Source organism: Haliotis asinina, chromosome 14 (genome assembly GCF_037392515.1).
Source record: "Haliotis asinina isolate JCU_RB_2024 chromosome 14, JCU_Hal_asi_v2, whole genome shotgun sequence".
Taxonomy (NCBI): domain Eukaryota; kingdom Metazoa; phylum Mollusca; class Gastropoda; order Lepetellida; family Haliotidae; genus Haliotis; species Haliotis asinina.
In genome coordinates this window covers 44,288,897-44,305,250 of record NC_090293.1, presented here as the reverse complement: position 1 = coordinate 44,305,250, position 16,354 = coordinate 44,288,897, and the positions used below count along the sequence as shown (strand labels likewise).

Here is a 16,354-nt window from a genome sequence, read left to right as displayed (position 1 = left end):
CAGGGTTGTGTGGTCCTCCGTTCTTTATTTAATCACAGTTTATCACGGAGCTGTGTCTATCTTCTAAGCATTTCCTTCTCAATGTACACAGTGCCTACAAGAGTCGTTGATTCACTTATCTCACAACACATCCAGTCTGGAATGATAGATACAACCACTGGCGCTTCCATTCGTTCTTGGAGATTGTCGATCAGTCAAAAGGATGAGGTTTCAGTGGAAACTTGCCAAACATCGATCTATCTCTGTGGTTCCTTATTTCATTTTATGAGAATCTCTATCCAGCAAATGAACCCCATATCTGTAGCCTGTGGTTTCACAATGGTACACTGCAACAAGAATTCAGGCATTTCTTCTAAATCACTTGCCAAACAACAAGAGCTTAGTGCTTAGTACAAGTTAATGCTGAATGCTCTTCTTTCATTTCAGAATCCATTGCAAATGATGTCATGCCATTCCTTTGACCAGAGACCCATGTGACTTGAACTTGAGACGTGCCCTTGCTGCCCTATCACAGTCAGACAAGACAGTCAGAAGTGTCATGATATCTGACTGTAGTCAGAAAACATGGTTCCTTCTTACAGTTGCCTTACTACAATGAAGAGGACTGTCTGAACGGTGTCTTCACAACCATGACTGAGTCAGATTCAAGTTAGAGACAATATTTTCCTAAGCACTTCTTCAAGAACTAATCAGAACCATAATCTCAGTCACAATAGAACAGAAAATCATCCTCTGGCACTTTGGGAATAATTTCTTCACAACCTTCTGCAAGTCAGATGTGGCAATTAAATCTGTCCTTCAGTAATGAAATGGACATGTTGAAGTTTAAATAAAATAAAGGTGTTTCCTTTTCATCTGATGCACCAAATAAAATCACAATGTCCAATTTCACTGACCATCTGCAGAATGACAGTGCCCAGAGGCACAATCTTTTATCTTACAGGATGATGATTAGTGGTACACAACACCTGTTTGCATCATCACCCACAATTCCATTTCCAAGATGGCCTCTTGTCTTCATGTCAAAGCTATTCAAGTACTTCATCACAATGGCCAGGGAAGGTTGTTAAAGTCTACTGGGCCCCCGAGCCCGGCATCTGCTTCTAGTAAACTCATGAGAAAGGCTAGTGCTGCCTCATCATTGTTGTCTGTGCTTGGATTCTGCCTCTTGTCCTCATCCTGTTCTTGGATGACATTTGCAAACAACACAGAGTCATTGGATGTGGCTGAAACAAAGACAAGGTGTGTCACACAATATTCAGACTATTTAGCAGTATCACGCTGGATGAATGCTAAATGCAATGTAGGTCACATAGGTCAGTGGGTCACATAGGTCAGTGGGTCATGAAGGTCACGTAGGTCATGTGGGTCATGTAGATCTTTGGTGATTGTAGAGACCCTTACCGCTGTGAAGATGAGCACTAAAAAAATGGGTTTCTTTAATGTGTGAAGTAGTAATGTCCAACTGAGGAGTGATGTTAATGTTTGTTTCGTGCCACTTATGGACCAGATCTTCATGGAGTCAAATGTGGAGTGAAAATCACAATATGTGGAGGTGCATGGTTTGTTGCCTAAGGACCAAGTCACAAATAAGTTGTAGTTCAGCAACTATGATCACAGATAGTCTTTGGATGGATGACCGTGTGTGACAGATTGACTCCTCGAGTTTCGATGACTTCCCCACAATGAAGCAATGTGACACATGTGGTCTCACTCTTGGCAAGTGAGGTTGTTCAAAACTGCCTTTATTCACACAGTAGTGAATTGGTACCCTGGGATACGTCACATGGCTGTTAACCCTCTAGCACTACTTAACTTACTGATTTTTGACCTGGGCTATTTGCACAAGTTCCTACACCACCATGTCATGCATGATAAAGTTTTCATGTGAGTGTGTTTGTTGTTTAACGCTGCTATCAGAAATATTCTTACCTTATGAAGACAGCAAATAAATAATTATCCCTGGACCAGGCTGCTTCTCTGACATGGATACTGTTGCAGCTGCACATTTAATATGAACAGTGTTTGAGCAGCTGCTTGTGTGATGCAAACAGTGTTTGAGCAGCTGCTTGTGTGATATGAACAGTGTTTGAGCAGCTGCTTGTGTGATATGGATAGTGTTTGAGCAGCTGCTTGTGTGATATGAACAGTGTTTGAGCAGCTGCTTGTGTGATGCGAACAGTGTTTGAGCAGCTGCTTGTGTGATATGAACAGTGTTTGAGCAGCTGCTTGTGTGATATGAACAGTGTTTGAGCAGCTGCTTGTGTGATATGGATAGTGTTTTAGCAGCTGCTTGTGTGATATGAACAGTGTTTGAGCAGCTGCTTGTGTGATATGGATAGTGTTACAGCTGCACATTTGCTATGAACAGTGTTTGAGCAGCTGCTTGTGTGATATGAATAATGTTTGAGCAGCTGCTTGTGTGATATGAACGATGTTTGAGCAGCTGCTTGTGTGATATGAACAGTGTTTGAGCAGCTGCTTGTGTGATATGAATAATGTTTGAGCAGCTGCTTGTGTGATATGGATAGTGTTTTAGCAGCTGCTTGTGTGATATGAACAGTGTTTGAGCAGCTGCTTGTGTGATATGGATAGTGTTTGAGCAGCTGCTTGTGTGATATGAACAGTGTTTGAGCAGCTGCTTGTGTGATATGGATATTGTTACAGCTGCACATTTGCTATGAACAGTGTTTGAGCAGCTGCTTGTGTGATATGAATAATGTTTGAGCAGCTGCTTGTGTGATATGAACAATGTTTGAGCAGCTGCTTGTGTGATATGAACAGTGTTTGAGCAGCTGCTTGTGTGATATGAATAATGTTTGAGCAGCTGCTTGTGTGATATGGATATTGTTTTAGCAGCTGCTTGTGTGATATGAACAGTGTTTGAGCAGCTGCTTGTGTGATATGGATAGTGTTTGAGCAGCTGCTTGTGTGATATGAACAGTGTTTGAGCAGCTGCTTGTGTGATATGGATATTGTTACAGCTGCACATTTGCTATGAACAGTGTCTGAGCAGCTGCTTGTGTGATATGAATAATGTTTGAGCAGCTGCTTGTGTGATATGAACAATGTTTGAGCAGCTGCTTGTGTGATATGAACAGTGTTTGAGCAGCTGCTTGTGTGATATGAATAATGTTTGAGCAGCTGCTTGTGTGATATGGATAGTGTTTTAGCAGCTGCTTGTGTGATATGAACAGTGTTTGAGCAGCTGCTTGTGTAATATGAACAGTGTTTGAGCAGCTGCTTGTGTGATATGGATAGTGTTTGAGCAGCTGTTTGTGTGATATGGATAGTGTTTTAGCAGCTGCTTGTGTGATATGAATAGTGTGTGAGAAATATCAACCCTAGAGCCACCAAATTCATAGAGACTATCTACGACAAGGATTCCCTGAGCTTAATTCTTGTTCACATCTAAAGTGAGTGAGTTTGGTTTTACGCTGCTTTTGGCAATGCCCAAATATGTAAATTGGCACAATGAAAAAACCTGAACCAAACATTGCTCTGCACCTGTACATTGAGACACAGAGGCTGTGAATTAGTTATTGGTAAATGGCGACGGAGCCTAAAACTATATGTATTGCTTTGCGCAATACATTGGCAGGGAATAATAAAAGAAGATGGTAACCTCACCTGGCTGAGACTGGGTGTGAGTGCTCAGACCATTCAATGTAGTTGGCACACAAACTGAAAAATCAGTGTACATGTTGTATTTACAGCTGATACACGAAGATTAGGATTAGACATGAAGATACAGACTAATTCTGATTAGTTCATTAGCCAGGTTGGCATCTTATCACATCTAATCACATCTAGAACATATGACATAAGTCTCAATACACAGACAAACATAAAATATCAATCCCTTCTGGTCCATTATGAAACATGAATTCAGGCAATCTTTATTTGCCAAAACAATCTACAGTCTGGGACAAAGAATAGGAAAATACTTGCAAGGTGGGCTTTTCAGTACATTTTTCATGGTGCCAAAGATGTATTACAATGAAGATTTGTATAAGAACATGTCTTTATATTTACTTGATTGCCACAAACGAAATGACTACATGACGCTTGTTTTACCTTCAGGTTGGGCACTCGTGGCTGCTGATGCGGCATTGGTGGATGACACTGTGTTACTGGCAGTCCCGGGGGACATGTCACTCTGAAACACAGACAGACAGTGAGTGAGTGAGTGAGTGAGTGAGTGAGTGAGTGAGTGAGTGAGGATAGGGGAGGAGGAGGGAGGGCGGGGATTAAGCAGGGGAGTGAGTAATTGAATGAGAGGGTAAGTGGGATTTGGCTGCATGAGTGAGTGACAGGAAGAATTTGTGGTTGGGTAATTCAGTAAAGGGGTGGGTGGGTGAGTGTGTGTGTGTGAGAGAGAGAGAGCGAAAGAGAGTTAGAGGGTGAGTGAATAGGTGGGGTGTAATGCCACCATGAACAGCATATATAACAGCTATCAGTGGATGTCACCTTCAGGGAGAACATGGGAGTCCAATCCATGATTATCTGATTCTGGCAAACCAAAGGGAGACAACTCACAGTATTTTCCCTTGTATTCACAAACTCAACTGATACAATGTCACACAACTTTAGATTAAGCGGGGGAGTGAGTAATTGAATGAGAGGGTAAGTGGGATTTGGCTGCATGAGTGAGTGACAGGAAGAATGCCCCAGTACAGCTGGAATATTGCTGAGTGTGGCATTTAACAACAATTCTTTAAACAGAAAATAGTTGTTGCCATGACACTCTTACCTGGAGGGCAGGAGATGGAACAATGTTGCCGCTAACTGGAGACGGGCTTCTGAAAATGGTGTACACATGCAAAATTAATTCCTTCATCTTGTCAAAGTTATTTTTAAAGAGAGGCCATGATCTGTCACCATTATATGTGAGAAATGTTAGGCAAACTGACATTCAGTAGATTTTTTTTTTTTCAAATTATTCTAAAACCAAAACTCTTGGTTAAAAATGCTTCAATTACCACATATTACCAAGATAAAAATATTTTTAAAAATCCCTGAAAGCCAAAAGACCCATACAATCTCAGACTGGTTCAAAATTGAAAACTTACTGTTAAACAAGAGTCATCAGAAGATGACATATCCCCCCCGGCCCCCAAATGTTTGAAAGGACAAATCATCTGACAGCTTCTCATTGTTTTTTAAGACTAATTATAAGTTTGAACTGTTTCCATGGATTTCAAGAAAAATATAAATGCCATATATCTGTAATCAGCAAAGTCACAATTTCAAGATCTGTCTCATATATCTGAAAAGATCTGTTGAAAGATATGAACTGGTTTTCGAGTTGTGCTCTGGGAACAAAGCCCATCCCCCCATTTTGAGACTAAGTCCGAAGCGTTTCCATGGAAATCAAGAAAATAATAAATCACAAAAAACTGTACATAGCAAAAGGTAACACTTTGGGGACTGCTACACACATCTGCCAAGTCTTACTAACAGATACTGAGAAGTTTTTGAGTTTTGCTCTAGAAACGAAGCCTATCCCTCCATTTTGAGACTAAGTCTGAAACGTTTCCATGGAAACCGACAAAATAATTAGTCACAAAAATCTGTAAATGGCAAATGGAAAAAGGCACCACTTCACCTTCTGACTGATATATCTACCAAGTTTTGTGGAAAAATATTGAACGTTTTTTGAGCTATGCTCCGGAAACAAAACACACCTCTCACTTTTGAGACTATGTCCGAAATGTTTCCGTGGAAACCGAGAAAATAATAAATCACAAAAAACGCGTACATAGCAAAAGGCACCACTTTAGGTTCTGACTCATGTATAACAAGTTTTGCAGAAAAATATTGCATGGTTTTTGAGTTACGCTCCAGAAACGAAACACACCTCTCACTTTTGAGACTATGTCCAAATCGTTTATATGGAAACCGAGAAAATAATATATCACAAAAACCTGTAAAGAGCGAAAAGCACCACTATAGGTTCTGATTGATATATCTACCAAGTTTTGCAGAAAAATATTGAATGGTTTGAGTTATGCTCAGGAAATGAAGCTCACCCCACCATAAGACTAACACCAAAATGTTCCATGGAAAAACAAAAAAAATATAAATGCCAAAAATCTGTAAATAGCAAAATCCACAACCATAGGCTGAGATTACTATATCTATCAAGTTTGGTCTAAAAATATTGAACGGTTTCTGAGTTATGCTCCGGAAACAAAATGATGACGGATGGACGGACGGACGGACAGACAGAAGAGGCGTCCACTATATCCCCCTGCATTACATGCCGGGGGGATAAAAATGCTTAACAATTCTTACCATTAATTTTCATAATGAAGATGATAACACTTCGGGTTTTATTAAATACTAAGAATATTGTAAACATGATATAGATAAATATGAAAATGGCTAGCTGGAACCAGAAACCATTTGAAAGTAGCTTTGTTACAATCACAACTTAATCCACTGCCAGTCCACACCATGACCAGTATGCTCTGTAACCCATAGCAACATGTTTGATGTATATCCCATTATTTTACTGACAATTATTGAAAATTATTTCTCTTCATACTTTACGACTTCTTGGTCTAAGCCCACCACCAACATATTTGTTTAAAAAAAGGTGCTGTGAAAACAGGTGTCATTATCAGGAGCTGTGCTAGAGAGTGTTGTAAGACAATACAGACAGAGAGAGAGGGCCATGTTATTACCCATGGAGCTGGGGAGATTCAATGCCAATTCCTGGGCCTGCTGTTACTATGAGCATCTCGTCTTTCAAGCTGAAACAGTGCCATTAAGCCATGGGGTTGTCAGTTTGGCAGAAACAGCGCCATTAAGCCACAGGGCACTCTACATGCCTCTTAAGCTGTCTTTTCAAAACATGTGTGACCATCAAGAGGCAACATGAATATAACTGCAGCTCGAAAGGCTTATGGGAAACCATTTGCTTGTATTTGATTAGTTGTTGCAGATGTTTGATTCAAATGTTTGACCGAGGTCTTCTGAGGTAATGCACTGGAGGAAAGATGTAGAAAATCTACCATGTCCACAGGACTGGGTGGTCACATTTTTTAACAGCCCTGCCAAAATCTAGCCTGTCTTCCAAATATAAATAAAACAGCATTTCAAGACTTAAAACAGGTTCTACAGAAGCTATATATGTGTTACAGTGAGTGAGTTTTACACCACTTTCAGCAATATTCCAGCCAAATCATGGCAGGGGACCCCAGAAATGGTCACACTTTGTACCCATGTAGGGAACTGAACCCGGGGCTTTGGCATGACGAGTCAACGCTTTAACCACTGATGTTTGGTACAAATCTTATTTAAAGGAAATACAGCATGAGCAATTGTTCTTACCTGCTCTGTTCGGTGGCTTGCTCTGCGATTTGTTTCCCAATTTGGCCAACTCCTCGCATCATTGCCAGACGGGTGAGACCCTCTTTACCAGTCTTTTCAGATTCTGGGGAAAGCAACCATCAAAATACATTGGCTATACTCAGAAGACCCTGGTTTTGCTTAGAGGCAGTCATTGAGTCACACTCAAAGGCAGGCAGATCTAAAGTAACATGTGACACAGATGGAGCCCAATTAGCTTTACACCTCACTCAGCAATATTACAGCTATATATGGGAGTGGTCTGTAAATAATCAAGTCTAGACCAGACAATCCAGTGATCAGCATCATGAGCATCAATCTATGCAATTAGGATACAATCACATGTATCAAACAAGTCAGTGAGCCTGACCAAAGAATCCTGTCAATCGCTTCTTACAACAAGCATGGGCTACTGAAAATTACTTCTTCTTCAGATTTTCACAGGTAAAAAAAATTTGACTTACCAATAGGAAAGTTGTAATTTGAAGACATATCTGTGTCGCCGGCATCTGCTGCCTGACCAGAACTGGACACCTCAGGGACACTGTAAAAATAGGGGGATGCATTTGATCGATTATTGATGAATGAACTTTTGATGAATGAACTATTGATGAATCAACTATTGATGAATCACAGTTGATGATCACTGTTCGTAAATGCATGTGCTGGTTTTCACACCGCCCTTAGCAACATTCCAGCAATATCACAGTTGAGGGGCACAAGAAATGGGCTTCCTTAACACATGTGGGAAATTGAAACAGGCCTTTGGTGTGAGGAGCAAAAGCTTTGACAACTGGACTATGCCTCTGTCCTGCAATACCGTGACAAGATCAAAACTGCATCAGACAATCTGGTGGTTGATATTGTAAACACTTCATTAAAAATACCCCAAGCTTGACCACCAAATCCATTGTCCAATTTTGTCTAAACTGTAATATTTTTTTTAATTAAGTTTTATGCCACACTCAGCAGTAGTCCATATATATGTTGGTGGTCTGTAAATAATCGAGTCAGAACCAATCCAGTGATCAACAGCATGAGCATCAGTCTATGCAACTTGGACACGATGACATGTGTCAACCCACTCAGTGAGTCTGACCAATTGACCCTGTTAGTCACCTCTTACCTGTAATATTTGCAAGAGAACGTGTATAATCCTTCACATTTACTTGCAAATTATCAAAGAGATATGCTGGTGTCTGCCATACAACATTAAATGACTTTCACAATCATTAACTTAATACTGGTCTCCTCCATCTTCAGCTTCCAGGCAGGAGAAGAAAATATACACACATTAATTGAAGCACCTGTAAAATCTGTAACTTTTACAACCATTAATCATCTGCAACTATTTGTTTCTCACTAAAGTTAACCAAACTCTTTCAGTGGCATAATAAGTGACTGATACAAATTTAGTGATTGATATAATGAGCAAACAATCCACACCAGTATGATGACAACCAAGTCGTCTACCCAGACCTCCAACAGGTCATCATGAAACCAGAAAATACATAACTGCAAGGTTTGCAGACAAATGGCATAAAAATCCCACAACAAATTTAACAATTGAAATTTTTAATCTAAATATTTGAAACTTACTGAACCACCATATTGGTTGACACGATACATTCAACTTCTTTCGTCCACGGGTTGGAGAAGGCAAAGCAAATTGACTTCTGATGAACATATTTCCCATTCTTCCCTTGAAAGCGATACACATTTGTCTCAACCTTCTCTTTTGTATCTAACACTGAAAAATATAGATGCAAGTATCATAATAACTAGTATTACAATTACAAAACTCGACTACGTGTGGAACATGCATATTGATCATGTACTGATGATTGGTTTGGTTGTTGTTTAACACATCACTCAGCAATATTCCATTGATATGGTGGCACTCTTTAAATAATTGAGTCTGGACTAGACAATCCAGTGATCAACAGTATGAGCATCGATCTACACAACTATTACCAGATCCCATTAGTTATCTCTTATGACAAGCACTGATGTCTATGAAAATGAAAAATGTGATGATGCAGAGATTCCAACCTCAAAGTGTTGCAAATAATAGTTTTAACGTTCAAAATTAGTAGTTTGACCATAAAATTAGTAGTTAACTACATAAACAAAATCATGATGGATTCTGGGAAAAGAATGAATGATATTACGGTCACGTGGTTAAATTATTTCTGCTGGAACTAAATGTGTCAAATCACAACGGTATTAAAATCAGTTTCATTAACATTATGTTTGTTAGTTGCAATTATTCCAGTTCAAATATGTCATTAAATATAATGAATGGAAGGTACGTGAAGTAAGAAAATGTATTTCATCGTTGAAAATATACGTTTTTGTCTATATATCCAAAATCTAATGCGCTTTATTCAAGTTTCGTAGGATTTCTAGTGGAATCGTACTGGCATAGTTTGAACTTCGTAGCAGCTATGATAAAATCATAGAAGTTGGATCTATGTATTTATATAAAGTACAAAATATAAAAAATGAATACCAATCACCTATGTTTGAAATGATAAATTTTACTCACCATGTAAACAATTTTGCCTTAAATGGCCATGCTTATTCACTACTTGAAGTCACAAAGATTTTTGGAAACAACCAGGAACCTCTGAGTTAACTCATTACAAAAGTTGTTAAAAATGTCTTTTTAAAAAGATCCATTTGAAGAGGTAGTGTTAGGAAGATGTAGAGTGATTTTTCACTTTTATTTCTTTTAATTGGTTTGTGTGGTAAAGACACTTTATAAATTAGCATTATCTCTACATTAAGGTGATGTCAAACTTTCTACACATCTGGTGATTTTCAAGACAAATACTAAATTCATTTATTTTGTAAATGATTCAGATCTTCTGAGAATACATGCTCTCTATATATTTCTTGAACAAAATCAGGAGCGTACAGTTTCTTAACAGAAAATGTTTCTGTTGTCAAGCAAAGTCTCTAATGGTCTAACTAAAAGATGGAATTGATAAAGTGCATGCAAGTTGGTTATTAATATAGATGTCAAATCTTGCTACTGCTGTGTGATTAAGCTGTATATTGTTAGACAATAAATGTGTTACTGTGATTGTTTTCCTGCTTTCTATAACATGGAGATATTTACACAACGCAATCACATTTATGAAACAGAATATCGAAAACAATTTTCTTATGTCGTGATCATCATTAATTTACCATGTTAGTTAGAAATTACTTTCTGCAATATTGCAATATGACAAGTTGTACTAATTGGATTTGTAATTTCACATTACCTGAAGGGCCACAGATCACCGACAGGGGAAATATTTAATTTTTTCTGGTAATTTTTTAAAAGCACATATGATTTTTAAAAAAGTCCCTGATAACAATAATCAATCAGTTTTGCAAATACTAAGAATCAGGCATCTAATCAGATATTTGGCTACAACAAAACCACCCTCTCACACCCAATAAAATGTACTACTCCAAAGTTGTGATCAGTTCCTGACAATAATCAACAGCTGTTGCATGTCATCCGACAATCAGCATCTGGAAGACTGAAGAAAATCTCATCATGTCTGTCAATAAGCTGATAAATCATGCAATACAAATATACAATCACCTTTCCGATGGACTTCTGATAAATGTTCTATGTCGTCTGAGTGGTAGTACTCGTACACTGAGGTCCCCAGGAGCTCTTGAGGTAGATAACCAAGGATAATTGTAGCTCTGTAATAAAATATATATCAAATCATCTAATGATATACATCCAATCATATATCAAAATATATCAAATCATATGTTGATATACATCCAAACATACATCAAAATATATCAAATCATATGTTGATATACATCAAATCATCTACTCATATACATTCCAGTGATATATCAAAATATGTCAACTCATACGTCAATATATATCAAATCATATATTGATATACATTCCAGTGATATATCAAAATATGTCAACTCATATGTCAATATATATATCAAATCATATATTGATATACATACCAATGATATTAACCAAATGCATTTCACAAATTATAATTACAATGAACTAAACTTAGTGGTCCTTTTGAGTTTGTCAAGACCATAGTTTACTGTGTATCAGATCTCAAGCCCATATGAACACCCTTCATACTGACATTAGTTACAGAAATTCTAATCACAAAAACAAAATGTTTCTTGGTGCTGACTGTCCATCATGAAATGAATGCATGAGATTAAAGCTGCTTTGAACATTGTTTCAATCATATCAGCATGTTTACTTAAAGTCTGATGTTCACCTCTTTGGTGAAGATCATGATGACATTATGAAAAAGATTTTGAAACACAAGATGATCAAATCTGAGATTCCATCCAATCACCAGTACTGAGGTTTGTTGCTTGACTGTGTCCAGCCGAGTGAGGATCTATCCTGCTTTTAACAATATTCCAGAAATATCACCAAAGAGGGAGAATATTACATGAAATGAGATTTACACATTGATCGAAAGTATGGATTTGAACCCAGATTTTGAGCCAACATTTTCACCTCTTTGCTACCTGTGACCAGCAGGATTATGAGTGAATGATTTTTGATCTCCCTGACCCAAAATATATGGCATTATGGAGAGAACTTAGGGTAAAAACTGATGTCAACATTATAATATACAGCACAAGTGATACACGTTGAATTTGAAGTGAATATCTACATAATATATGAAATGGTTCAAAATGTGATCTACATGTACTTAATATGTGATATAGACCTATGTAATGGGTTGGCCTTTGTTATAATTTGATTTAAGTCGTTGGTGTTTATGCATTAGAGATAGGTTTAAACAGGCTTGTGAAAGAATTATCCAAATGCTTCCAGCATGTATACACAGAACTCATAAACAGACAGTATTTAGGCTAAACCTAACATGTTTTCCATTTTTTCTACATCTTTGAAATAGGGTAAGTCTTTTTCAAATTTGAGTAAAACACTTTAGCAGAATATGACAGGAGGCACAGAAACAATTAAAACCACAAGTTAATTGAATACAAGATGTTACAAAACTTACACAAACAACTGGTTTCTTTCAGCTTTAGCCAGTTATCTTTCTCTTTCTTTTCAGACGGTGATTAAGTACTTCCCATTTAAATCCTTGGCAACTTTTTAAACAGTTTCAACCTTGTGTATTCAGAAGTTTGAAAAAAGCCCCCCCAAACACAACTTTGACTTCAACGCCAAAGAGTCAGGGCTACATGGACCAAAGTATAAGGACATACCGTAGAGCGTTTTTTCCTCATGATATACTGCCAAAGACAATCATCATTTCTTGCAACAAATAAATCCACATTTCCTGCATGTATTTGCGCACAGATGATAAGACAGACAAAATTTTCCTGATGATTTTCTCATAGACAAAATCCAATATTTCAATATTTATACAGAAATATTTCCTTAAATATGTAGGGTGTAAAACACTCCTTAATGTTTACTGTCTAACTCTGTATGAGACACTGAAGCATTATGTTGTAAACACAGCGAGACTTGTTGACAATAGCATGCTTGGATGTGACCAACACCCTAAGAAAACAGACGAGCTGAAGCCAGTCTCCCACTTTTCACGTTTAACTGATCTAAGACAATGTTCACGATGCTGAACTATGAGTTAATGCATGGCAACAAGAAATTATTTAAGAACTAAATTCCTAACCATTTTTATTATTTCTTAAGAAAATATTTAATGATGCTGTAAGAACAATTTTGTACTGGATTAAAAACCACTACACAGCATACTCAATGTTTTAAAACTGTATATTGTCCTGTGAGAAAGATACACAGAGAAAGAAATTAAACATTGCAGTGCTAATAAAAACAGGACTATTCCTTGTGTAACACATGTAGAGACTGTAAGAAACAAAGATATCTGTTTTAGATTACATTTTAAAATTCTTCACCGATTTACTTTAAAAAAAAATAAAACGTTGAAAGAAGCCCAGGCGTTTTATCTCAACTTTTCAATTATTCCATGCTGGGTGCGGAAATTGCACTTATAAACAAGGCACTGTCTACCTTTATTCAAAATAGAAGTTAAACTTTTCCCTAAAACTGCCAAAAATATGCAGCTATATTAAAACTAAGACATCAAATTGAAAAAAATGACCTAGAAACAAGACTAGTTAAACAAACCCCTGAAAAGAACATCTGTATTTCAAAATTTATGAAAAACTGAGAAATATATGCCAAGATTTTTTCAAAGATGGAGCATCTTGAAATGCAGTATATGTTGGAATAACATATTTGTCGAAGTAGTAAAAGAAATTTGGGTTTGCTAGTATGCATGAATTTTACGACTAACAGAAATAATTTTTTTTTATGTCACTGGTAATTTCATTCAAGCTTGTGTATCAAAACTGGAGCTATTTTGTGTACGTTCACTAAATACTTGTATTATTACAGTGTGTGAATGAGTTTCCAAATTTTGCTGGCCAGTCCGGGGTAACTGTGCCTGAAAGTTACAAACCCACAAAATAACTCACTAGACCAGTAGCTAGAAAACACTTTTAGCTAGGAACTTTATAATGCAAAAGATTTCAAAAGCTGATCAGACCAAGACATGGTCTTAATGACACGTGTTTCATCATTAAGATGCTAATATCATGGATATTTTCATCAGGCCATAATCTGTCATGCTTTAAAGTGCATTACAACATAACCAGTTGGAGAAAGTGATATATTTACAATATGACGACATGAAAATTCACTAGCTAGCATGGCCAGTGACTGTTCAGATTTACTGGCCCAACTGGATTTTTAGTAGCCATAGGCTAGTGGGCAAGTGCCTATTTTGCACACTAATAACAATACATGGTTGGACAAGAAGGGAAAGTTGAAAATAGGAACATAGTGTTTTCGAACAACAGTGTTAGACACCATTAATGATATCCAATTTCCTGTCAGCTCATTTCTGATAAAAATGCTTATGTAACCATGGCAACAGAACTAGACTGCTTTAGCAAGTACACAAGTCACTCATTATGATAGGTCTTGGACTAACAGACTAGTGGCCATGTAGACCTCTGAACAAGTAGGCTCCGAAAACACAATTTTCTTCACACCCATTTGATCTTTTTAACTGATCAATAATGCAATAATACTTTTTTCCCTTTCTGCATAATTTCAAATACATGTGTCTTTACCATCGAAAAGTGTTTCATGCAGAAACTCCTAGAGAATAAAAACAGTTGTCACAAGAAACTATGTATGGCAAATTCGTCATGACATTATTTTAACAACAAACATGACTATCAGATTATATGTTATATAAACCAGGCTGAAGGTTTTATTTATAATCATCATTATAAAGAGTCGTATTTCAGCTTTAGGATCAGAACTTGTGACATTATTAATGTCTGAGTCAGCTCCATATCAAAGAATGTCAAGGACAGCTGAGCGAATGAATGTTGTTTACGACTTGTGTTTATGGAAATAATACTATCCAGCAAAATTAGGGAAATCCTGACAAATGTACACTGAGACAATTTCAGTCCAAGACAAAGTCAGTCAAGGAAAACACCAGTCCAAGACCACACATGTTAGTCCAAGGAGGTATTCCAAATAGTGAGTTGGATATATTAAAACCGATTTCAGCCTGATATCAGTTATATAGTGAGCGAGTGAGTGAGTGAGTGAGTGGGTGAGTGAGTGAGTGGGTGAGTATTCCAACCATATCATCATAGGAGACACTAGGGATGGTCTTCAGACATTCTGCAGTGTTAGGAATCAAACCCATGTCTTCGCCATGACAAATGAATGCATTAACAACTAAGCTACCCCACCGGTCCTTTGTAACACTCATAGATCTTTTGATACTTCCGTTTTTCACAACGTTTGTTGCAAAATGGCAGCCCCAACAATGATCTTGTTAATGAGGTGCTGGTCGATACTGTGGCAAGTTGAAAAAGTTAAAGTTTTTTTATTTTGTCATGATTAAAAGTTCATTTTTATTAAAGGTTAACCAAGCACAGTGATTTCGTGGGGTTTTTGCTTTAAAAATGAAGTAATGATTCAATTATGAGTAGGGTTTCTGTCAAAAAAAAGCACAATTCATATCACAATAAATGGTTCACATCGCAATATGTTGCAATATGAAAAATTTTCTGCATAATACCCAAAACTAGCATTTACAGCTTGTCATGGGCACAATTACACAAATCACTGGTCTATGGTTAATATCTGTGAAGGCCCAGGTTAGAACTGATCTTCAGTAACACATCTCTGTCCCCCATGAAGATCCGTGTTAGAATTGATCTTCAGTAACCCATGCTTGTCGTAGGAGGTGATTTACAGGGTTGGGTGGAAATGCTTGCTGACCTGGTTGACATGCGTAGAGGATGCTCATATCTGTAGATCACTTGATTGTCTGGTCCAGACTAAATTTAATTACATATTGTTGCCATAAAGCTGGAATATCGCTGAGTGTGGCATAAAACTTAACTCAATCACTCAATCAAAACTACAGTTTAGTTTCAAATGGGATGTTGGATTGAGTGATCAACCTCGGTGAGATGGTCGATGGAGCGTTAGATGTTCACAATATCAGCCATCTGATTGTCTGATCCAGTGTGTTGTAAAACCAAACTCACTCGATGCTTAATGTGGATGCCCAACTGTGACACATATACAACCAGGCAGGGTAACATCAAGTGCCATCTTTTAACATCTTTCAACATTGTTTAACCTAACTTGATTCAAACCACTGACCTGCTCCATTGACAGACTATAAATCACTAACTATGGATGTGGAACCAGACACCCAGAAAAGGTTTCAGTGTACCTAACATGAAAACCAACCTTGTGTTCTGATGGTCACAAGCAAACACCCTACAAACAAGGTCAACTGATACACCATGACTAGTGATGGGAATCGGACACATAATCCACTATTGATTATTGAAGGACTTGAGGTGAATGATTACTGATTATAATCGAAATATACACATTTTTATTGCTATCACCAATCTTAAGGGTTTTCCCCCA

General features: G+C 37.4%; 1 protein-coding gene across 1 annotated transcript in view; it reads right to left on the bottom strand.

Annotated features, from left to right (window-relative positions):
- Window positions 1-834: 834 nt before the first annotated feature.
- The window catches only part of LOC137261073 (protein cycle-like), a 59,724-nt gene continuing 44,204 nt past the window's right edge, over window positions 835-16,354 (bottom strand). Inside the window, exons 10-18 of the mRNA XM_067798741.1 lie at window positions 10,958-11,064; window positions 8,956-9,106; window positions 7,821-7,900; window positions 7,339-7,441; window positions 6,690-6,758; window positions 4,754-4,802; window positions 4,078-4,159; window positions 3,631-3,684; window positions 835-1,226 (exon numbers count right to left, since the gene is read on the bottom strand). Coding sequence (XP_067654842.1) covers window positions 1,045-1,226; window positions 3,631-3,684; window positions 4,078-4,159; window positions 4,754-4,802; window positions 6,690-6,758; window positions 7,339-7,441; window positions 7,821-7,900; window positions 8,956-9,106; window positions 10,958-11,064 — 877 coding nt within the window. The 3' untranslated portion in view covers window positions 835-1,044. The remainder of the gene's footprint in view (window positions 1,227-3,630; window positions 3,685-4,077; window positions 4,160-4,753; window positions 4,803-6,689; window positions 6,759-7,338; window positions 7,442-7,820; window positions 7,901-8,955; window positions 9,107-10,957; window positions 11,065-16,354) is intronic.